At 36.2% G+C, this 26026-nt stretch overlaps 2 protein-coding genes across 2 annotated transcripts in view; both read left to right on the forward strand.

Moving 5' to 3' along the window:
• The window catches only part of LOC145259606 (contactin-like), a 203633-nt gene extending 202061 nt beyond the window's left edge, over positions 1–1572 (forward strand). The window contains exon 13 of the mRNA XM_080117262.1: positions 1400–1572. Within this exon, the coding sequence (XP_079973388.1) occupies positions 1400–1572 (173 nt within the window). The remainder of the gene's footprint in view (positions 1–1399) is intronic.
• A 382-nt stretch (positions 1573–1954) lies between these two features.
• Positions 1955–26026, forward strand: part of LOC145259607 (contactin-like) — a 193192-nt gene continuing 169120 nt past the window's right edge. Inside the window, exon 1 of the mRNA XM_080117263.1 lies at positions 1955–1978. Within this exon, the coding sequence (XP_079973389.1) occupies positions 1955–1978 (24 nt within the window). The remainder of the gene's footprint in view (positions 1979–26026) is intronic.

The following is a 26026-nucleotide window of genomic DNA, read 5'->3' on the forward strand; positions in this document are numbered from 1 at the left end:
AGATATACCAAACTGACTTTTTCGTTTAAAAATGGAATTATTTCCCTTTCGTTATTAACTTTTTTTTTTTAATATTTTGTGTTTATATACATAAAGTACAATTGTTGAATGTTACTGTTTTGATTATATTCGTTTGGGGGGCACAATTAAAAATTAAGAAAGATTAAAACGGAGCGAAATTTAAGTTTCCCTTCCATTTTTACAACAACCGTAAAACAGCGCATACTCAGCAAGTTTTATCGTAATTTATAAGCTGAAACACTAAATCAACATTTTATTTATTTTTCTACATAATTAATGATGGAAGTATTTTTCCGTTTATTTTCTGAACATCTATTAAAAAAATAATTTGTACATTCTCTTGAAAAGAACGAATCAAACTTTTCTCTACATTCACATAACTATTTACAGTGTTCATGTAAAGCATTCATCTGTTCTTTTAATAATAAAAATTCCGTTTTCAAAGAGAAACGTTTACTTCCAAATTTCTTTTTTAAAAAAAGTGCAAGTTTTCCTGAAAAAAAAAACTTTCACCTAACAATTTATGGTAAAAAATTAATATTTTTTGGGGGGAAAAAATAACAACTTTTATTGATTAAAAAAATTGCAAAAAATGATAAAAGTAAATAAACGAACAAAATGCAATTTTTCTTGAGGAATGTGTTTCATTTTAACAAACTGAGCCACAGCAACGCGTGGCCGGGTACAGCTAGTATGTATAGCTTTTATCAAATAAGTTAGGCATGTGAACGTGTGATTTGTCCCCTGCTGATGGGGTCATAAATGGCGTCGTGACAGCGTTCGAATCACTCGGCCGGCTGTAATCGTAACTTATTGCCCTAATGATTCTCAAAATGATGAAACACTAGTGTCTGTAGGTATTAAAAAATATAATAATAATTATAAAGAAGAAGCCTTGACAGTAGGGTTTCGATCCTGGCTAGCCGCACTAATGAGCTGTGATACAACAAACAGTACTGTATGTGGATGACTATAATGCTCCCTATCTTGGGTTGAGCATACTGGCAAGTGATATACAAACTGCCATTAGTCTATTAAGCGATGCTCTTTGTGTAAATAAATAGAGCTTAATGTAATGGTAAGAAGCCTCGACTGTCATTTGGGCGGTCGGGTTTCAATCCTGGCTTCAGGTAGTTACCTGTCTAGCCTCACTGATGATATGTAATACAGCGAAACAGTACAGTATACATATATATCCGCTTATTATATATATATATATATATATATATATATATATATATATATATATATATATATATATATATATCAACGCTTTTATTTATAAAGATATATTTGTACTATCGATTTTACTTATAAAGATATATATGTATCAACGGTTTTATTTATATAGATTTCTCATTTTTCTCTCTGTCTCTAGACAATTTGGTGATCACCCAAAAACCAGTCAACACAGACGTCATCGTGAATGAAACTGCGTTCCTCGCCTGTCACGTTTCGCATGATGAATTCGCAGAACTGACCCAATACTGGACATTTAATGGCTACCCTATTAATACCAGAACGAGTTCCAATTATGCACTGGTCAGTTAAATTGAACATCATACTTTATTAATTCATTCTTTATTTTAATGTTTTTTTTTTATTGTTTGGCTCAAAATAGGGCATCCTATCTGATGCTAGATCAAGCTATTTTAGACACTCTAACGTAAAGGTATTTTTAGGATTCTAACCGAAATTTTAAGTGCAACTGTTCACATTTCTATTGCGTTTGGTTCGCAGGGTATATTCGTCAGGTAACTTTGACATTCTTTTTAAGATTTCAGTTGCTTTTATTATTACTAGAATGATAGAGACCTACCTCAGTTTCTTTTTATGTCGTACATAAGGCATTGTATTTCCACATCTGTTTAAACAAGAATCTTTCGGTATATTGGCTTTAATTAGGGTTGCTACATTCCTACTTGTGTCTCATATGACTATATTGCAGGATGATCATGTAACGTGCATCCAGGAGATAAGCGCCCGCGTGTTTGCGTGTTGTGTGGGTACGTGGGAGAGACGGATGAGGGGAAAAAGACTTACCTCGAGACCAGCTCAGCGTTACCGACCAAAAATAGAAAAGAGGACCAAGATGGCGACCGCCGTCTTTTGTAAAGTATGATGTCTCGCAAAGTCACACGAATTCTCGGAATATGCAAATTTAGCCGGCCTAGAACGACGATAAAAGCGGGTGAGGGGAAAGACGTGGGGCAGTGACGATTGAGTTGGCTGGGGAATCGTGTGGCTGTTGCTTCTTGTGCCGTGTTGAGGATATCTTACCGTGTTAAAGAGAGAGTCGGGCGCCATCTTGAATTTTTCCTTACATTTTTTTCTTACAAGCTATTTCGGCCATTTGGCCTCTAGGACTATGACCGAGTCGAAATTTGACTTAAAGCTCATACCCGAGTTTGACGGGTCCACGTCCATCGTCGACTGGGTTGAAAGGGTCGAGCTGACGTGCGACCTTTGTGAGGTGAAAAGGGTACACACTGTAATTCCCCTGATATTGGCTGGGGGTGCCTTGAGTGTCTATCAGCAACTCAGTGCTGCCGAAAAGGGAGATGTCACCGCAATTAAAGCTGCGCTGTACAAGGCATTTGCCATGGATCCTTGTACGGCCTATGAAAAATTTGCTTCCCGAAAACTTCTACCGGAGGAAAGCGTGGACGTTTTCTTCGCTGAGTTAAAGAAACTCGCAGTTCTGTTCGGTGGAGGGGTGTCAGAGCGGACGCTCGCGTACGCGTTTGTGGCGGGCCTTCCCACTCGGGTGAAGCAGCTACTGAGAGCCTCAACCAGCGTTTCAACAACGACCATGGAACACTTGATGGAACGTGCTCGAGCCATCATCAAAGATGAGGAGGACCTGGGGGAACCAGTTGTGATGGCGACACAGACAGGCCAGATTGGCGCTCGGGAGATTCCGAATCAGAACCCTGCAAGCAATGGGAAATGTTTTCGCTGCGGCCGACGCGGACATTTTGCAAGGAATTGCACCAACAGGGGGCGTGTGCGCTGTTTTAAGTGTGGCGGTTTGGGGCATCTAGCCCAAAACTGTGCGGGAAACGTATCAGGGGAGAGGACGTCAGCGCCGCCCTGCTCCCCGAGCAAAATTTGAACAAGGCGCAACCAGTAATAACCGTCTACGTAAACAGGATACCCTGCTCAGCACTTCTCGACTCAGGCTGTTCGCATACTATAGTGAGCACCAGGCTGTGTCCAAGTTGGACTAAGAGGAAGATCAAAGTCACCACGATAGGAGGCGAGACCCAGACATGCTGTGGAGCTGGAACTGTCAAGATCTACACGGACACCGGTGCAGCCACTAAGATCAATGTGCTCGTGACCCAAGGAAATCTCCTGGGGTTTGACCTGTTGCTCGGATACGATGCCATCAAGGCGCTGGGGGGAGTCGCAATTCATCGGGATGGAAAGGTGCGATTCTTAGAGGCCCCAGTGTGTGCAGCGCTCCATATCGATCGGCCGGATTTTACAGTGGACTACGACTCGCGCAAGAGGGTCTGGATTGCATCTTGGAAGTGGACCGAGGGAATGGCACCGACTAAACTCAAGAATGGGGTTGCAGAGTACCCTATACCCAGTGAGGCCCGAGCAGAATACGAAAAGGAACTAAAGGCGTGGATCCAAGATGGCTGGTTAATCCCCTACCCTGAGGACAAGCTTGGGCCTCCGAAGGGTCTAATACCCTTGATGGCAGTAGTCCAGCATAACAAGTCGAAAGTACGGCCCGTGCTGGACTATAGGGAGCTTAACAAGCATATTGAAGCCTACACTGCCGATGCTGACGTATGCGCCAGTAAGTTGAGGGAATGGCGTCAGAAAGGCACTAATGTCTCAATATTGGATTTACGAAAAGCCTATTTACAGGTGCGAGTTGATGAGACGTTGTGGCCGTTCCAGACAGTTTGGTTCCAGGGGCAGAGGTACTACCTTACACGCCTTGGCTTCGGCCTAAATGTGGCACCACAGATCATGAAGACTATTGTCAACACAGTATCGTCCCAAGAAAAGCCCATGAGGGACTCAACGTCAGCTTACATTGATGACGTATACGTCAATGAAGATGTACAGTCTGCGTCGTGTGTCAAAGAAAAGTTGGCTCAGTTTGGTCTGGAATGCAAGAATCCCGAACGTTTAAGGGAAGGAGCACGTGTATTGGGATTGGATGTTTATGAAGAGGATGGCACCCTACAATGGAGGCGTGGCAGTGAAATTCCAAGCATCCCCAACCTCGTTACAAGGCGGACCGTTTTTTCTTGGTGTGGAAAACTTGTTGGTCACTTACCGGTCTGTGGCTGGCTCCGCACAGCTGTTGGTGTGATTAAACGCAGAGCAAATTTAACAACCACGGGTTGGGATGACATATCCGATGATGTCCTACTAACTCTGATGATTAAAGAGACACTGGAGAGAGTGAACAAGAAGGACCCTGCCTGTGGGCGGTGGTGTGTTAACGGAGACAACGTAGGTGTGTGGGTTGATGCCAGTTCTTTGGCGTTGGGAGTATCGTTGGAGCAAGGAGGAAACGTGTTCGAGGATGCGTGTTGGCTGCGGCCCGTAACAGATTCTCAGCATATCAACCTGGCAGAGCTGGACGCTGTTGTAAAGGGGGTAAATCTGGCCCTGCAGTGGCAGTCTAAGAAGTTGACCTTGTACACAGATTCTCTCTGTGTCTACCACTGGGTGTCTGACACACTTTCAGGACGGACACGAATCCGTACCAAGGCAGCAAGCGAAATGTTAATACGGAGAAGGCTAGACACGCTAAAAAACCTGGTATCTGAGTATGGGCTATCACTGAGCGTCACTCTGGTGCCATCACATTGTAATCGTGCTGACCAACTGACCCGTGTACCTCACAAATGGTATGAAGCCGCGAAGATGGGAATGGAGATTACTGCTCGATCTTGTGCAGTTGCAATCGACCCATGTCAAATACAAAAAATTCATGCACAGAGCGGACATCCGGGTATCAAGAGGACCCTTTATTTTGTGAGGAATGCATACCCAGCAGTGACCAAGATGGATGTCAGACAGATCGTCAGAAATTGTGAGGCTTGCCAGTCTATTGATCCTGCACCAGAGCGATGGCAGAAGGGTCGCTTGGAAGTTGAGAGTGTGTGGCAGCAACTGGCCATGGATATTACCCATTACAGTGGCAAGCCCTTTCTAACTCTCATTGATTGCGGGCCTACGAGATTTGCGGTGTGGCGGCAGATGACCAGACAGGATTCAGCAAATGTTGTTCGCCACCTATCATCCATTTTTTTTGAGCGAGGTGCGCCGGAAGAGCTCCTGACTGACAATGATGCAGCGTTTTGTAGCCAGCAAGTCCGGCAGTTGTTAGATGAGTGGGGCGTCCGTCTACGGTTGCGATGTGCGCATGTGCCATCAGGAAATGGCATTGCTGAAAGAAGCCATCGCAGCATCAAGAGAATTGCTGCCAGGAAGCGATGTACTATTGCGGAAGCAACATATTGGTACAACATTACGCCAAAGGACGGGACGTCCCCTTCAACCGCACCTGCGAATGCTATTTACACGTACCGAGTCGGAGTGAAGGGAATCAACACTACGCAGCCAACCGACAAGGGAACATATAACAGATATGAAGTGGGAGATCCAGTGTGGGTGCGGCCTCCAGGAAATCGGTGCACCGACAAGTTTAAGCGAGGACACATATCTGGAGTGATTAGCCAGCAGTCTGTTTTGGTCGATGGAACCCCACGACATGTGCGAGATCTTCGCCCAGCTACCGAGGTGCGTCATACAACTACAGAAGAAAGCAGTGAAGCGTCTAGCGATGAGCTGCCGATGCACGGATTCAGTGAGCCCCTTCCAGAGACTGATAGCGATACTTCATCTGATGAGGCGGAACCAGATCCAGAGCCCGAATCTGAAACAGTGAATGTACCTCTTCGCAGAAGCACACGCACTAAAAGGCCCCCCCCCCAGTGCTCTCTATGTGATCATCAGATCAGGGGGGAGTGTAACGTGCATCCAGGAGATAAGCGCCCGCGTGTTTGCGTGTTGTGTGGGTACGTGGGAGAGACGGATGAGGGGAAAAAGACTTACCTCGAGACCAGCTCAGCGTTACCGACCAAAAATAGAAAAGAGGACCAAGATGGCGACCGCCGTCTTTTGTAAAGTATGATGTCTCGCAAAGTCACACGAATTCTCGGAATATGCAAATTTAGCCGGCCTAGAACGACGATAAAAGCGGGTGAGGGGAAAGACGTGGGGCAGTGACGATTGAGTTGGCTGGGGAATCGTGTGGCTGTTACTTCTTGTGCCGTGTTGAGGATATCTTACCGTGTTAAAGAGAGAGTCGGGCGCCATCTTGAATTTTTCCTTACATTTTTTTCTTACAGATCACTCCGTTTTCTAGCACGTAGCTGTAGGGATTGCCTATTCTATTGTGGACGATGTATGATCTAATTTCGACTGTTCTTTCCGGTATGTGTGACCAACACATGCGTCTACATTGAATATTCAATACTCACAGATGGTTCAGCGTGCACATGCAGTGGATTATTTGTTCGTTTGTGAGATTTGTGTGATTCAGGTTTATTAGTCTACGTATCTAAGTAAGGTCCCAATTTCCGACAATTTCGCGTCAGCATCTTCCGGCAGGTTACGGTATGGAGCACAAAGATGCAAAAGCGATTAACGAGTCAACTAACAGAAGATAACAAACTTCAGTGACACTAACAACACACTAAACCAAACTAATGTAGTGTATGGATTTATTTGCCCCTGCAAAGAATGTCGTCGACCGCACTCTAAAATTCATACAACGCATACATAGGCCATACAACAACAACACTCTCTCGACGACTAACCTATTATTTAGCTGACAATATTGCCATAAAACAACATCTAATATCCCACGATAAAAACATACGGTCGTCCGACATTAGAAATATCTTAACAAACAATACTAAAATTAGATACTTTAACAACCGCACATGACGACTAAAATTACTAGAAGCCATACTTATAAAAAAACGATAGCCCTTTTTAAACCGGATCTCATTAAATACCGGAACAAATATACAAACAGTATTTAATAATTAACTAGAAACTAAATAAATAAACTATGCAATAAGATAATCGAAATTAAAAATAAAATAAAAATAATTCGTACTCTTCAAACATTTTTTCCAAAAATGGAATTGAGGTAAATAAAAGAAACATTTTAATAAAAAATGAATTACAGCAAGCTATGTAAACGTATTTCAATTTCCCGAAAGAAGACTATAGCAAAGCATATATATATATATATATATATATATATATATATATATATATATATGTGTGTGTGTGTGTGTGTGTGTGTGTGTGTGTGTGTGTGTGTGTGTGTGTGTATATATACATTCCTATAATTCTTTTGTATATTCATGTTTATATTAAAAACCCTTTTTTCCTATTAATTAAAAAAAGAAAATATTTTGTTATGCATGGACCGTGGAATTGCATTCATCTGCAAAAGATCTAACTAATTTGCATATTCTTTTAAACATTCATTTTAATTGATTTCCTATTGTTTTTCGGTTTTCTTATGGGATGATCATCTTTAGTCTTTAGTTTACTATTACGTGCAATTATATTCATGCATAATTTAAACTTGTGTAATATTTACGTAAAAAGGTTATAGTAAACACAAACCTCCTATATATAATAATAAAAATGAAATCTGTATTAATCAAAATATCAAACTTAAGCGTATTTACAACCGGGCAATGCCGGCCGGCCGGCCTGCTAGTGTACATCTATATATAAGAGAAAATTCATGTGCATAGAAAGCAGAATAATGCGACTCAACTTTAAAATTAAATCGTGGAGTTAGTATGTAATTTAGCTTTTATTGATCCAATTCATATCTTAATTCTTAGAATTTCACACAAATGCCAACTGAAGAGATTAAAGTTGGTCATGGACACGCTCACACAAGAGGACTTCCATGGGGCTTTTTTATAACGGTACAAGTGCAGTACCGTCGGAGAAGATTACTTCGATCGCGACTAGAGTTTTATGTGTGTACTATCAATAAAAGCGTTTATACTGGAAACTCATTGAAAGCATATCATATATATATATAAGGTGAAGAAAAATACAAACCGTTTGTCTAAGCTTAGTTATGTGTCTTAAAAGTAGGTATAGTACATAAAACATTACTGCGAATTTCTTTGCTGATTAATTTATGTTTAAGGGTCTTAACTTTTAATATAAAAAATGACTGATAATTACATTGTTGTATATTGCATTGGAAATAATTTCAGTTTTACTAAACATCAACGAAACTAGTAAGTGTTTGAAACAGGTTCACATTAGAAATCTTGTGTTCGGAAATTTATACGATTAAAACTTTTGTTTACAAGGAACATTTAATTTCTGTTGAATAGGACTTTTCTTTTTTTTAAGTCTGTTTTATAATCGTCAATATTTACCATTTGGGTCAGAAAGGGTAATAATATTATTGCTGTTTTTGGTGTTGTTAATAATCTATATATCAATACGATAGCGTGTGTTTTTTTTTTTTGTGTATCACGCTTAAACCCGGGTCGTTTAAGTGTTATGTACTTTCATTTCTTGTCATAAATAATTTTATAAAGAATTCTTCATAAGTTTTGGTTTCGGTTTTGATTATAGGTTATGGCACTTCAGGCATCTATTTTTTATAAAAAATTTTATCAAGCATTTTTCATAAGTTTTGGTTTCGGTTTCGATTATGGCTTAAGGAACTCAAGTTATATATATATATATATATATATATATATGCATATATATATATATTTATAAGTTTTTTTTTCGGTCTCGATTCAAGCTAATACACCCACTCATATGAATATATTTATTTTAATTTTGAAATCGCAACTTTATAATATATAAAAATCGATAGAACATTAACTTTATAATGATATATACGTAATCTGCAAGAATTAAAATATCATATTTAAGCGTATTTTTACGACCTGGCTATGCCGGGCGTCCCTGCTAGCTTAGATAAATGCTTTTGCAGTTTTAACAAAAAAAACTACAATAATATCAGAGCGTCTCCATTTACACTGAACATCTACAGAATGCCAACATCAATATATTACATATGACTGCGTCCTCTGTGGAATTCCACAGATCCCCGCTAATAATAATAATAATAATAATAATAATAATAATAATAATAATAATAATAATAATAATACTGTACTGTAAGAAATACGCATGTACATAATTATATAATATACATGGACAGTGACACCAAAAAGAAAGTTCGAACTTGTCATTAAAAAAAAAACAACGCAAATTTAAGCTAAATGGAATGTAACTGTTTAAACAACCTATACCTCATTAGATTCGCCTTTTATTCGTCTATAATTTTCCCCGTTCATATTTGAATTTAAATTGAAGTATCCTAGTCTTCACGTCAATTTTTAAAAAAAATGACAAGTGCGGACTTTCTTTTGGCGCCATTGTATGTATGTCACATATATAACTTAAGGTTGCGACGCTTAAGCAAATAAATTTTACAGCCGAACTTTATATTATTGCTAATGACATGTTTATAAATTTGTAGACCCATAAAAATAAAAGAAATCACATCACCTTGTTTCAGAAATTATATTTAAACAGCCTTGTGGCTCACGCAGCATTTCGCAATAAACGTACAATATACTACAATTTAAATTAAATTTAAATCAAGCTCTATGAATACATAGGTATTTGCAAAGAAAAACAAAAAACAATATATATATATATATATATATATATATAAAACATAATTATTATAATACCTATATACACTAGTGTTTCAGCTTTCTCAATAACCAGTAGAGATTGGGACGATTGCTGCTGGTTGAGGGATTCGAACCAAGCCACAAACTCACACGTGATTCTATTAGCAATGGAATGTTACTCCTAGGCCAGCAAAAACCGCTATGAGAAGTTAACGGAGATTACCATTTATAAAGTCAAATACAGTCAAAACGTTATTAAGGTTGTCCATAGTGCTCGAGCGCAAGGCTAAGCGACCGCATTTGCTACTCAGACACTGATTAACTTAAGAACTTACTTAAAGAGACGAAATACTTACAAATAATCATTTTAATACCTACAGATATTAATATTTCACACACACACACGCGCGCACACACACACACACACACACACACACACACACACACATATATATATATATATATATATATATATATATATATATATAAATATTAGTTTATTAATTTCAATTATATTGATTACAAAGATTTAAACCAAAATACACAAATACCGTTTCACAAGTTCACAGCAAATCTTTTATAAAAACTACTAGCCTGAGTGCCCGACATCGTCCGGTGTGTTTGCATGTGTTTGTTGAGTAAAAAAAAAAAAAAAAAAAAGAAAGGAAAAAAAGTTTAAGTAGGCAGGCTGGATGGAATCCGTACCGCGAAGGAGGAAAGAAACGTGAAAAAAAAAAGTGACGTCTTTGCCGTTGCGTCCATCGCCAAACCGGAAGTAACAAGGGTTTAAATTAAGGATAAATAATCGAGAAGAGGGGATTACCCCCCCCCCCTTCCTGTAGAAAAGTGATCACTTAAGAGTTAAAGAATGAATGTTTTTCGTTAATTTTTCGATATTTATCGTCCGAACGACCAAGCTTCAAAACGATACGAAGATCGTGAAAATCCGTCGCCTCTATCGAAAGCTTTAGGCAAAAATATATACCTACATACATGCATGCATACATACATACATATATGATGATTGCAACGTCTTTTAAGACGAGTGCCACTCCCTCAAGCACTGAAAGTCCATGCCGAAAATGACTTTAGTCCTGCCGGCAAACTTCACACGCTCAAACAGACATGACACTGAAGATGGTCATTAGTAGACATACATATATATACATGAACGCATACATACATATATACACATACATATGCATACACACATACATATAACACACATATATATGCATACTTACATAATACACATACATATACATACATAAACATACACAATACGATGGCATATATATATAAATGCAAATATACATATATATATATATATATATATACATACACACATACATATCTGTAAACATACACACATATATACATATATGCATATACAATGCATAATACACATACATACATATACATACACACCCATACATGCATACACATGTACATACATATAAATACACACACATATACAAATACATACGCACATATACATACATATACACATATGTACACATATGCATATATATATACACATACACTTACTTACATATACATAAATGAATATGCACTCCTACACAAACATGCACATACATACAGATATGCATACATATGCATACATATACACATGCATATATGCACATACACACATGCATATATGCACATACACACATGCATATATACACATACATACAAACAATATATATACGTATATACATACACACATACATATAAACACACACATACATATACACATATACACATAGATATACACACCTATACATACACCTGTACATGAACATACATACACCTATGCATATATATATATATATATATATATATATATATATATATATATATATAATGATGGAAGATCAATTATTACATGCTTCCAGCATTTCAGTCCTACGCGCGTCACAACTTTTCCATGGCTGAGGGAGTATCTATACACAGATGATGTTACAGAGTTTTAGCTTTGTACGACAGCTAAATCTCTCTCTCAGTTCAAAATGTTGACATCCAGCAACAAGCAAGAGCAAGATAGCCAGCAACAAGTCAAACTGCAGACCAGCTTAATGCAGGTACTTTTCTCCTGCTTTATGTCTTTTTTTAAATCTAAGATTTGCCTACACATACATACATACATACATACATACATACATACATAGATTTCAATAGATAGGTGAGATTAATATAATAGACTAGTCAGGGTGCCAGGCGTTGCCCGGGTGTTTGCAAGTGTTTGTTGAGCAAAAGAAAAAATGTTGTAGTAGGTAGGCAGGCGCTCGAACCCGTTGACGCGAAGGCGGAAAAGAAAGTGGAGGTGTTTGTAAGGGTGTTGGTTGAGCAAAAAAAAAAAAAAGAACGAAAATTGCGAACGCAAAATAAATTTAAAAAAATAGGTGTAGTAAGCAGGGTCGAAACCGTAACGAGGAAAAAGAGGTGCAAAAAAAAAAAAAAGCAACCGGTCTTACCGATGTGCCTGCCGTGGTTGTGATGTCACATGCGGTCGAAGTAATACATTTCATGCGACGTCGTGGACGCGTAGGTTGAATAACTTAAAAAAATGTCAGCGAAAAAACCGACCCTCCATGTAGAAAACTACCGAGTTGAGAGTGAAAGAATGAATGATTTTAGCAAATTTTTCGATATTTATCGTCCGAGGGTTCGATCTCGTGAAAATCTGTCACCTCTGTCGGAAGGTTTATACATACATACATATATACATAAATTTAAACAGACAGGTGAGATTTTTTATCATAGATTACATAAAATTTAAAAATATTGTATTCGGACCAATCAACGTTTCGATGTCAATTTTATTTTTGAATTTTATTAAAACTTTGTTTAAATTTGGGAAGAAGCACTCTGCCGGGTGCCATAAATTCACTCACTAACTCATACATTCCAACCGAGAGATCTTTTTATGATTCACACGGTCATTTCAAGTGCAACTGTTTAAGCTCTCTCTATTTTCCTTGACTCAGCGGATATATTTGCTAGGTAAGATTTTAGTCTACTTTTTCATGTCGTACATGAGACATTCGTATGTCGTTATGTCTTCCGTCTCACCTGCGTTTAACTTATCATTCGTTACTTTAGACTAAGGTTCCTTTATTCTCCTTCATGACCCATACCAAATTTAACAGCTTCGTTTTTAGGTACATAACTGTAGGAGTTATATTATATAACTTATTTACCTCTCATCTAGACCGTAAATTAAAAAAAAAAGCTAAATTGAAATTAACCAAAAGAAATCTCATACAACCAAATAAATCAACAAAATGCTTATCTCATTTAACAAGTCGTTTATTCTTCTTATAAATAGAAGCTGAAATAATGAAAAACTTTCCAATCGGATTATATGCATCATCATGCTGGACTGATTTTGGAATACGTTCTATCTAAAGAATCATTTTGCATTTTGGATCAACTCGAGAGGAATTTCATTCAAGCTAAAATATTATGTACGGTTTGTTTTTATATTATTTTTTTTACATAACCCATATTTTTCATTTTTTTTTTTGGCAATTTATAACTACAATAAATTGCGGTTTCACTTAATGCCTTAACTAGCAAATTCTAGCATTGCTACAAATAAATTTGCTGATTTCTTTATGTCATCTGATGAGAATAATCATAACAATAGCATTCTTTAAACTCCGCCGAATAAGGACTTTGTAAATTGTTTTTGGAGTAATCAGTCGAACAATATTGTTTTTACTTTTCTTTCTCTTATATATATATATATATATATATATATATATATATATATATATATATATATATATACAATTTTCGACCCAAACCTATTAGAAAACTTACCATATTCCGAATTTACTTTATGTAGTATTTCAAATATTTAGACCACAAATTGTCTGAGTAATTTGATAGAAACCGCAGAGGTCAAATTTTCTTAACTTTGACCCCTATTATGAGCCCTTAACATTCATTGTTTTGGGCTCAAATCAAGTCATTAAGTTAGATCCATATCCAAGGAACCTATATCTAAATTTCAATTGTTTATGCCCAAAATTGGCGGAGAGGTTTAGTTTACTTCTCAAAGGTCAAATCGTTGAACTTTGACCCCTTAATAGTCAATTTTCTGCCCGAAAATGGATTACAAAAATTTTCTCAAATCTCAACCCCTGTATATCAAATTTCAAGTCTGCAGACTAAAATTTGACAGAGTTATTGTGTAGGGAAATGTACACAGACAGACACACAGACAGACAGACACTTTCACCTGAGCCTGTTGAATGTCGAGCAGTGATCAGGTGCTTGTATTTGAAAGGACGCACACCACAGGTGACTTTTGATGAAATGAAAGAAACTTATGGTGATAATGCCCCATCATATGACCTTGTAAAACGCTGGCATCGTGAATTCAAACATGGACGCAAGTCTGAGGAAATAGCTCCCAGACCTGGTCGCCCCCTTTTGCCATTGATTGTCCGTCAAGTTGAGGCTGCCATTTTGGAAGATCGGCGAATTACTATTCGCCAAATAGCCCAAGACATCAAGATTAGTAGAGGGTATGTGGAAACTATCATTCATGACTATTTGATTATGCATAAGGTGTCTGCCAGATGGATTTCCAGATTGCTCACACCATTCCAGAAGCAAGAACGCGTCGAGTGCTCGAGGATGAATTTGGAGATGTGCCAAGAAGATGAGTCAAAGTTTTTCAAAAGACTTATTACACAGGATGAAACCTGGGTCCATCACTATGATCCAGAGACCAAAGAGTGGAAGCATTTGGACTCACCACCTCCAAAGAAGACAAGGGTGCAGCCCTCCGCTGGCAAGGTCATGCTCACAGTCTTCTGGGACCAGGACCGAGTAGTAATGACAGATTTCCTGGCAAAGGGTACCACAATTACAGGAGGCTATTATGCTTCACTTTTGAGGAAATTAAGAGAAGCTATCAAAATCAAGAGATGGGGCAAGATCAGCAAAGGTACCCGCCTCCTGCAGGACAACGCTCCGGTTCACAACTAGCATGTCGCCAGATCAGAAGCACGGGCGTTTGGTTATGAAATCCTCTTCCATCCTCCCTACTCCCCTGATGTTGCACCCTCTGACTTTCACCTCTTCCCAGCCATGAAGTTGTTTTTGAAAGGAAAGCGTTTCCCAGATGATGCAGCCTTGATTTCTGAAGTCACGTCGTAGTTGGAGGACCAACCTGAGGTGTTCTACAAAAACGGTCTCCAGAGCTGCATCAAACGATGGGAGAAATGCATAACTTTGGGTGGTTCCTATGTAGATAAAGACTAATAACTGTGCCAATTTTTTTTGCTAAGTGGGTCAGGGGCATTATTATTGCACGCCCCTCGTATATATATATAAAAAAATGAGGAAAGCCGTCATATATATATATATATATATGGACATGTATATATATAGTAATAAATAGGAAGAGAGACAAACAGACAGAGAGATAGACAGACAGGCAGACAAAGGGTGTGATTTTTAGAGTAGTATAAATTTAATGGTGGCTAATGGATACTATCAAACATATTTTTCAGCATTACTCACGAATGTTTGATCATTTCTTTTCAAAAAGTTAAAAGTGTCACGTAGCAGTTTACGATGAATGTAAAATGACCTACATATATATATATATATATATATATATATATATATATATATACGAGCAAACAGTTAATAAAACATGTTAAAACACTTTGAAATACTATTAATAAAATTCTAATGTTTATATATATATATATATATATATATATATATATATACACGAGCAAACAGTTAATAAAACATGTTAAAACACTTTGAAATGAGTTAAAAAATATTTTTAATCTGAAAAGGAAACACTAGATAAGTGGATAGTCCTTAATCCGCGGAGTTTCGAAGAAATACGCTCCTTCTCATCAGAGGGTAGGAATTAGCAAAATGCGGGATCGGATTTTGCATGCAAAAGTATTTGATGAAACAACAAGTAAGTCAAAGGTCTTACTTGATAACAAAAAAGTGAAGCAGAGGGAATATAGTGAAGAAAAAGGTGATTACACGTGAATAGATAGTCTGGTGGAAGATAAATAATCCAATGACGGTATAATCCAAAAATATAACTTCAAGAAAGTTAATTGAATTTCCATTTGCACAAGGAAAATCCATGGAAATCCCGTAATTGGAAGATGGTCCAAAATAATCCAAAGGCAGAAATCCATGGAATAATTCACAAAAATGTGTACAAGGGGGGAGGAATAAAAAATCCAATAATATTAATAAAAGAAAAATAAGATATGCTTTTCACTCTACTACCGAGACATAAATATAAATAAGAAAGATCAGGGAAGAAAAAGAGGGAAAAAATTAAATGGTGATAGAGTTAAATATGAAATAGAGAAACAAATGTCAAAATGACCCAGACAGGAAATGTTAAAGGCGCGAAAAAATATATAGGGCTAAATAATATAGGTCAAATGAAATGTACAGGTCATCACATGTCAGCAAGAGTTGTTAGAAGACACTAAATGGAAAATAAATAAATAAATAATAAATAAATAGAAAATAAATAATAAATAAACAATAAATAAATAAATAAAATATAGAATATAAAATAAAATAATATATATATATATATATATATATATATATATATATATGCATAGCAAGCCGCCCATCTGGCGTTGCCCGGTTGTAAAATACGTATAAATGTTATATTTTAATTATTACAAAACGTAGACATATGCATGCAGTATAGTATTTTTTTATTCTAAACAATTCGTTTATTGTAAGTAAAAGTAAGCACTTGAGCTGTGATTGAAACCAAAATTAAAGAGAGTGAGTCAGCTTGACACGACTTTAAAATAATAATCTTAATGTACTTAATCTGTAATGCTAACGATCAACGCATACGTATTCTTGAAACTGTTGACAAACAGATAAAAATTCGATCTGGTCCACGTACTGCATTTCAATTTTGACTCATAAGTAGAAGAGACGTTGCAAGCTTGTCTCTGCTTTATCGTTATTGTCATGGCAAGTGCTCAGCTGAGCTTCAATCTATGGTCCCCCCCCTGCACTTGCCAAACTTTCACGAAAAACACTCATCTAGCCAAAACCCCTATCAATATTTTCCCACACTCTTTATCTGTGCCTAAACCCAAATGTAGATTCCATGAACAAAGCTTCTTTCTTAGAACTGCACGCCTGTAGAACTCTCTTCTGATTGCCTTTTTTCCAGCTGACTACAATCTGATTGTCTTCAAGTCCAACGTAAACAAGTTCTTGATGAACCGTACCCCCCTAAGTAATCCAATTTACAAAATTCCCACTACTTATGTTTACTACGTTATAATCACATTGACTAATGTACACCCATTAACCCTCATTCTCGAGTTACCTTTGGTCCTTGATAAGTGGTGATTCCTGTATATATATATATATATATATATATATATATATATATATATATATATATATATATATATATATAAACCCACACAAACAGAGAAAAAGAGAGAGACAGAAAGATAGATTCATAGATAGATATACATACTTGTCCAAATTAAATACTGATGTATTTACTGATTAATGTACAGTATCAAAAACAGAAGTTTCTGTCAAGTTAGAGGACAAACAAGGAGTTTGTTTCCCGTTCAATATATACTATTACAGAATATGGAAGATGTTTCTACGTTTTTTTTTGTTTTTTTTAGTGTCAAAACAAGCTGGGAGATATTCACATTTGCTAAACTTCTGATATTGTTTGCTTCCGCAACTTTAATAAAACCTCGAGGCAAGTTTTCTCTAATTATGACGCGTTGTCGTGTTTGTATTCTTTACCACTTAGATCCTCGAAACAGCCGCAATTTCCGAGAATAAACCGATCTCTTCGCAATCCTCGAAGTCTTTTCAATATTGGCGTCGCCTTCATTTGCGCACACCTGCAACGTTTTGAACAACGTCATCGATTTTCAGCCCTTCCCTTGAAAATGTTTTGTTTAATTGAACGTTGTTATAAGTTTTCAACAATACAAATTCAAAACACGATGGGCAAATTTTGCATTCGATGTAAAAACACGATTGTACGTCCTTTCTTGGATATATGGAGTTGTTTACGCTGACAAAATTCCGGTTGCCACCACATCTGGGTTTCGCTAATTGCTGATGCTTATAAGATGCGAATGTCTTTTGCTAAATAGCCGAACAAAGAACCACGATACAAGAGTCTGCAAATTGATAATAACAACAGCTAACAAATTTGAAGTGGCAGCTTATATTAATAATTTTCCTCATTAAACGAAGAAACATCGACAATTGTAGTTCCTTTCGGTTCCTTCCCTCGCAGACACCTTCTAGGATTTTAGCCAGAAAACGCAATAACAATAGCTGTCTACTATTACATAAAAAATACGTTGTATATGTGTGTGCTCATTCCCTGCGGACTCCGAAACGGTAGGCTGATTTTTTTATGAAATTCGTTCAGTCGCAAACAAATAAATATAACAGCACAAAAATAAAGTGGGAACTGATTCAAACACGCCTTGTACGTATTAGTTCAGTATCTAAATTGATTACCAGGAACCTCAACATTGCAACAGTCTATTGCTTATATTACTTATGCCGCCATCTGTCTCAGAAAGTGGGGGGTCCCCTTTCACCAGACTTTCACAAAAAATACTCGGCTAGCTAGAACCACTATCAACAATTTCCCACACTTTTTATCTGTGCCTGCACCCAAACATAGATTCCATGAACAGGGATTCTTTCTTAGAACTGCTCACCTGTGGAACTCTATTCCGTTTGCCTGCTTTCCAGCTGACTACAATGTGATTGTCTTCAAGTCCAACGTAGACAAGTTTTTATTGACCCGTCCTCCTAAGTAATCTAAGTTACAAAATTCCCACTAATGTTTACTATGCTAAAATCACAATGACTAATGTATACCCATTAACCCTTATCCTCGAGCGGCCTCTGGGCCTTGATAAGTGGTGACCTCCATGTAAAAAAAACACACTTTTTTCAAGCACTATGGATAATAATCAAGGTAATTTTATAAAATGCACCAATTTTCAGTTATACATTCACTATTGAACTTTATGATGAAAGGTCATTATAGTAAAAAAAAAAAAAAATATGAAAATCATAGTATCATTTCCCCTTAAATTAATTAAAATTAACAAAAAATATGTTTTTAATCATCCATATCATATTTCTGGACAGAAAGGGTTAATATTTAACGAATAAGTTGAACCAATGTTTTTTTAGTGAATTATTTTTTTCTTTCAAAACATAACTAGGTATATCTTGTAATGTTTCTACCTCATTATTGATTCAAATATGTCGACATGTATGGATTTAATATCCTTGCGGTGCCAGTACTAATGTATAATTTTCTCAATATCGGAAGGTTTCAATATTTTTCTGACATAATTAAGATTTTTTATTAGTTGATTTTTTTTTTTTGGGGGGGGGTTGTGTTTTGTAAGTTTCTTTCATTATTTCTTAAAGTTTCCAATTCATTTTAAGATAACTTCTTTTTAATCGAAGGAATACAGACTATACGTTCCTTTAAGGAACAAATGTAAGTCGCTGATAATTTGTTTGGCATATCCATCTAGTAATTAATGATATAGATATAAAATGTTCAATGATTACCCGGATGTTTGGAGGTGTGTGTTGAGCAAAAAAAAAAAAAAGTGGTAGTAGGAAGGCAGGCTCGAACCTTGCCGAGAAGGAGGAAAAGAACGGGGGAAAAAAACTTGACGTCAGTTCTATTACGGCCACCGCCAAAACGGAAGTGACGTAGGTTTAAATTAAGGCTAGACAATCAAAAATAGGAGATGACTTTAGGAAAATCGGCGAAAAAAGCGACCCTTTGAGGGTAAAGAAATTAATGCTTATAGCCAATTTTTCGGTATTTGTCGACTGAAGAGTCGAGGTTCAAAACGATACTGATATTGTGAAAATCCGCCGCCTCTGTCGAAAGTGTTTGGCAGACATGCAAACATACATGCATACATTTATATATTGGTAGCTCAAATTTTCAACCCAAACCGATTAAAAAGCTTGCCCCATATCTGAATACCCTTTATGTAAAATTTCAAATGTTTAGACCAGAAATTGTCTGAGTAATTTGGTAGAGACCACGAAGGTCAAAATTTTTCAACTTTGACCCCTATTATGACCCCTGAACATTTATTGTTTTGGGTTATAATTAAGTTATTTAGTTAGGTCCACGTCCACGGAATCTATATTTAACATTTCAATTGTTTATACCCAAAATTGGCGGAGGAGTTTTGTAGAGTTCTCAAAGTTCTCATCGTTGAACTTTGACCACTTTATACCCAAATTTCTGGCCGAAAAGGGATTACAAATATTTCCCCAAATATCTGTAGCCTGTATATCAAATTTCGAGTCTGTAGACTTAAAATTGACATAGTTATTGCGTAGGGAAATGTATACAGACAGGCACAGAGACACTTTCACTTTATATATATATATATATATATATATATATATATATATATAATGTATGAACGTTTGAAAACCAATACATACTCATAAGGTCTATTCAATAAAGTTATTCAAAATTACCACAATTAATTAAGCTCAATAGAAACGGATTTACACACACACACACACACACACACACACACACACACACACACATATATATATATATATATATATATATATATATATATATACTAGACTGGACTACCTGTGACCCGTTGGGTCAGTATGTTATATTAGCTATGGAATTTATGTATGCGTGTGACACTTGTGACATAAAGAAAATAGTTTTTGTGACGCAACTGAAACATTTCTATAAAAGTATATTAAAATGAAAAAAGAATATAGATAGATTTCTATGAGTCGTTCTGTTTATAATTGTTTATTTTTTAAAAAAATCTTACAGCCATGTAATTATAAGTGGTTTGCCATACTTATAGGTAAATATAAACTATTCAAATTTTGATATATCGTTTAATTTAAACGCGAAAAAATAACAATTGGGACGCTGAAAACATACACAGTAAAACAATACGCTGTAAAATGTAAATGTTAAAGTAGAATTGTTTTTTAAGAAAATTGCGTTAAAATAACTTAAACGTAATACGGGAATGCACGATGTAAAAAAATGCAGAAAGTATTAACAATTTGTTAGATAATTTAAATGCGAAAAAAAAAACAATTGGGACGCTGAAAATGTACACAGTAAAACAATATGTTGTCAATGGGTCAAAGTTGATTTATTTGTAAGAAAATTGCGACAGTATACTTGTAATACAGAATAGTTGCAAAACATCCCCACCCTTCCCATATTAAATAATAATTTCTAAATAATAACGTTAATATTTCAGTGCGCAGGTCAAATTCTGCAAAAGTAGCGATTTGTGTTTATTTGTTTACGCTGTTATGGGTTTATGTTTATGTACACATGCGCAACCGGAAGTCGTAAACCGAATGTTGGGTTACAACAATCGTTACAAGGGCATTTGAGTTTTATAATTATATATAATATATATATATATATATATATATATATATATATATATACATACCTCTATAATTGTTTTATCTCTATTAATATTTATTATTTAAAACCCTTTTTTATTTATTTAAAAAGAAAATACAACTTTCTTACCTATGGATCGTGGAATTGCATTCATTAGCAAAAGAATTTAGCTAATTTGCATATTCTTTTAAACATTCATTTTAATAATTTCCCTATTTGTTTTTCTGTTTTCTGATGGGATGATCATCTTTAATTGACTATTACGCGTAATTATATTCATGCATATATTCTACATAGTTTATACTTGCGTAATATTTGCGTAAAAAGCTTATAGTAAACACACATTTTTTTCTTTATATATTTATATATGCGCATATATTTTTCTTTAAATAAATTTTTTGTTGTGGGGGAATAATCCTCCAAATAGACTGTTCTTTCCATTATATAAACCATATACCTTTTGATCCCTGGTGTGGATTAAACACCAGAGCGACCCTCGCCTGCTCGGTGACGTTTACTACTCTTTTCAGTTGTAACCTTTTTACGTTGTTGTTCCAGTAATACATTGTTTAAACTCTATTCCGTTGTTCTGTTTTCTTTGTAGCTTATTGCAAGCCATAACAATTTTTCTACCAAACTCTTCTGTCAGTTTTTGGTCTACACACATGAAACTTAATATATATGATATTCGAATCCATGCGAACTTTATATTTAGGTTTTAGCAGGGGAAAATCGGTGCAAAAGTGCGTAAATTAAGTAAATGGAATTTGCCAGGTAATGGTCGGGCGACGACATTTCGAATATGCATGCGTAACGTAATAGATCAAGTAGTAAGTTTTAGCCTTGCAGCGAACATGTCTTCATAGCTTAAGCGTTAGCGTCAAAGAGGTCGAACTATCATCTCAATATCATTGAGGCGTTAGTCATTAACAACTCTCGACCTAGCCTGTGTAGACAAAAGATTTTGAAACATCAGTTGGAGATATTTATTGATTTAAAACCACCTGAACAGTGAGATTTTTTTTTTCACTGTTCTTCCAACTGAAACCAAATTCCCTTCTTTCCTCATTCGTTTCTTAGTTTTTAATTTATCATTCTGACGTTTCCTCTTAGAGGGTCAGACGATAAGGCCTTAAGGAAATTTTAATAATTTCACCTGCCCGTTTTTTTTTTGTTTTTTGTTGGTATTTAAATTAAATTATGTTTCCTCTGAAATTTCTCCTTCCATTTTGCTGTACCAAGAATTTACTTACATATTTTCGAGGTCGGTACAGCTCACAATTTATCAAAACGTTAAGCAAAGTTATACGTATTAAAAATAAGTTAATCGTTTTGAAGTGTAGGTTGGAATTTCTTAAATCTTGCCGCCTAAATCATGTAGCTCCCGGTTATATCTGTCATCGTATTTTTAAAATTAAATATAGAAATACATTGGCAGTTCAACGTGTTTTCCTACAAGATGAAATCCTATTTAATTCCGATACATATAATTCGTTACGTAGTAAACACCTTTTACTTTGGGCCATGGTTTGGAAAGAACTATCTTTCTTTGATAAACTCCGTTTTTCCAAGTTTTTATCCATTGGCGATAATTTTACCCGTAATAAATATACTTCTTCTTATGATAAATATTTAAAAAATTTAATTACGAAGAAGTTTGGGATTATAACAAATTTGGATAAACATATATTTAATTATTCTTCTTATGTTTTGTCCAATACGGAAGAATTTGTTTTATCTGCTGGCTTACAATTTTGCATTCCTCCCCCTTATGTTGATAAAATTTCAATATTTAGTGAAATTGAATTATTATATACTCAATTTAAACACCATTCGCCTATCTCTACTGATGAATTAACTAGTGTTAAAATTCAGTTGGGCGAATTAGGTCGGAGGTTTTCTGCCATAAATACTAAATCTAGTGATTTTGTTTGGCAGAAAAATCATTTTGAAGCGGCAAAATTAATTAGGTCTAATCCCGACATTTATCTTTCTCGCCCGGATAAAGGATCGGGCGTTGTTATACTTAACAAAACGGATTATATCTCCAAAATGTTACAAATCTTGGACGATACAAATAAATTTCTCCGGTTGGGTGATTTAAGCCATGATGACACTTTTCGTATGGAAATAAAAATCCAGAAAAGATTTCTTCAACTTTATAAAAGCGGGTTTATTTCTAAGGAGATTTATGATAGAATCCGACCCATTGGCTCTCAAAGGCCTAGAATGTACGGTGTACCCAAGGTTCATAAACCTAACATTCCTTTGCGACCCATTTTATCTATGTTGGGTTCTGCACAACACGAACTTGGGAAATGGTTGGTTGATCTTCTTAAACCTGTGCTTTCTTTTTATTCGGTCCATTGTATCTCGGATTCTTTTCAATTTGTGTCTCAGATACAAAAATTATCTTTATCTAAAAATACCGAGTTCTTGGCTTCCTTTGACATTAATAGTCTTTTTACTAATATACCTTTGGATGAAATAATGAAAATTAATGGATATTAATATGAAATATTTGTGATTTCACCAAGTTCCGTATCAAGACGGTTTGGTGAACAAATCATAAGTGCACGATGTGTTAGAGCGCTAATGAGGTTTATTTTTCTAGACTGAGGGGCAAAGGAAAACCAATTAAGATAGAGCCCTGTAAATGTAGGTTTTCTATATACAGAGGTCTCAAACGTAGAACCAACTTTAGAAACACGAACATCGAGGAATGGGAGAGAGCCACAGTCCTCGACCTCCATAGTAAATTGTAACGATGGATGCAGGTTGCAAAGAAGACGAAGAAACTGTTCAGCTTCACTCCGTGAGGGAAAGCATGCAAAAGTGTCATCAAAGTAGCGTGTATAGAATGTTGGCTTAGTAATTTTGGAAAATAATTCGTTTTCCAAAAATCCAACGAAAATGTTGGCTAGCGAAGGACCAAGAGGGCTACCCATAGATATCCCGTCAATTTGCCGGTACATAATGTTGTTGAAACTAAAGGAAACTGATTTAGTAGCAAGTTCCATCAGTTCAACGAAAATTCGTTCAGGAAATTGTGGAGATTTTGAGGGGCCACGGTATAGATAGTCAGCACAAATACCAATGGTTTCATCCAAAGGTATATAGTAAAAAGACTATTAAAGTCAAAGGAAGACAAGAACTCGGTATTTTTAGATAAAGATAATTTTTGTATCTGAGAACCTTTCGACTTTCCAGCTTACTACAATCTGGTTGTCTTCAAGTCCAATGTAAACAAGTTCTTGATGAGCTGTTCCACTTAAGTTAACAAATTTCCCGAATTTCCATTACTATCGATTACTATATTGTCCAATTGACTAAAGTACACTCTTAACTCTTCTCCTCGAGTGGTCTCTGGGCCTTGATAATGGTGATGCCTATGTAATATATATATATATATATAAATTTGATGAAGGCCAGAGAAACATCAGTAGGGTGTTTTTTTTCTGCTGCTAGATGCGTTTGTACTTTGGCATAGGTATGTCGAGGGGGGTACAAGTATAATGAGTTCATCAGAGCACACCCCGTTGTAAAATAAGCATAGGGATGCAACATTGCCACGATGGAACAGAGGTGGGAACTTAGTTGATAGTGTGGGACCTATTTAATTCAGACACTATTTGAACCCTGTCTAAGATGGAGAGAATAGTAGGTGGTAAACCTGCCCAGATAAAGCAACAGTACTCCCTGCATAGGTGAATAAGGGACTTGGTATAGATACAGTGGAAGTTACCTTGTGAGTAGAGTGATTTAGCAGAGAAACCAATAAAACGGAAAAAGCTAAAAAAATTCTAAATCTATAAAAAAAACATATTACCAAAGGCAAGATAAGTTATTCTCCTACCAGTAACGTTAAATGAGCATACTCACACTCGGGACCCACACGTTGTATGCAGACAATATCAAGGAAACAAAGATACGGAAAGAATTCGACTCACTTTTTTCCAGTTGAAATAACAGACGTATATTTACAAGTACTTCCAAAATAACGACTTATCTCTTTTTCAAAAGTCTTCTCATACTCTAATGTGCTTAAAATCACTCTGCCGTGTTGAACACGTCGCACTCTGTCTTTATCCAGCCATGTTTAGAATACGTTGTTCACTGCCGCACTCGGATCACGTGTGTAACACGTCTATTTCTTTCCTTTTCAGGTCACATTTTTCTTTTTTATACACTTTCTTCCTCGCTGTGACGTAACCCCGCACACATCTAGGTCATTTACATACGTTATTTGTAGTGCAACTATTGATGCTACCATACGTGTGTCCGCGATCTGTTGCTACCTACCAGGATAAGTTTTGTGTCTTAACGTATTTTAAAGCTTTAATTCGTTTCAACAAAAAAGTAGTGACGAGTTGGTAATTTAAACCGATAACAACATAGCCGACAAGAACATACCGTCTTTGGAGTACCAATAATGGCTCAGAATTAAAAAAGAAAGCAACAAAATATCGATACAAATCCAAAAAATAATGTTAGTGATTTTTTGTCACGGTAGAGGGCGTCCACTTTCTTTGCAACAGCCTTGACTTTTGACTGGTGATAAATAGAACGGGAGGGGTTAGTGTTTATAAAATGAGACTAGGAGATCAAACAACTAGGGATTAGTGTTAAATCTGACCAAATCTGAAAAATGGTAGGATATTTCTACCGCTCTAGTAGATATCTCACTGCTGATACACGTCTATACCTAAATAAGAGCCAAGTACGTCCAAGGATGGAGTACTGTTGCCACATCTGGGCAGGA

Source organism: Euprymna scolopes, chromosome 35 (assembly GCF_053919585.1).
Source record: "Euprymna scolopes isolate OS-2025 chromosome 35, ASM5391958v1, whole genome shotgun sequence".
NCBI classification, from domain to species: domain Eukaryota; kingdom Metazoa; phylum Mollusca; class Cephalopoda; order Sepiida; family Sepiolidae; genus Euprymna; species Euprymna scolopes.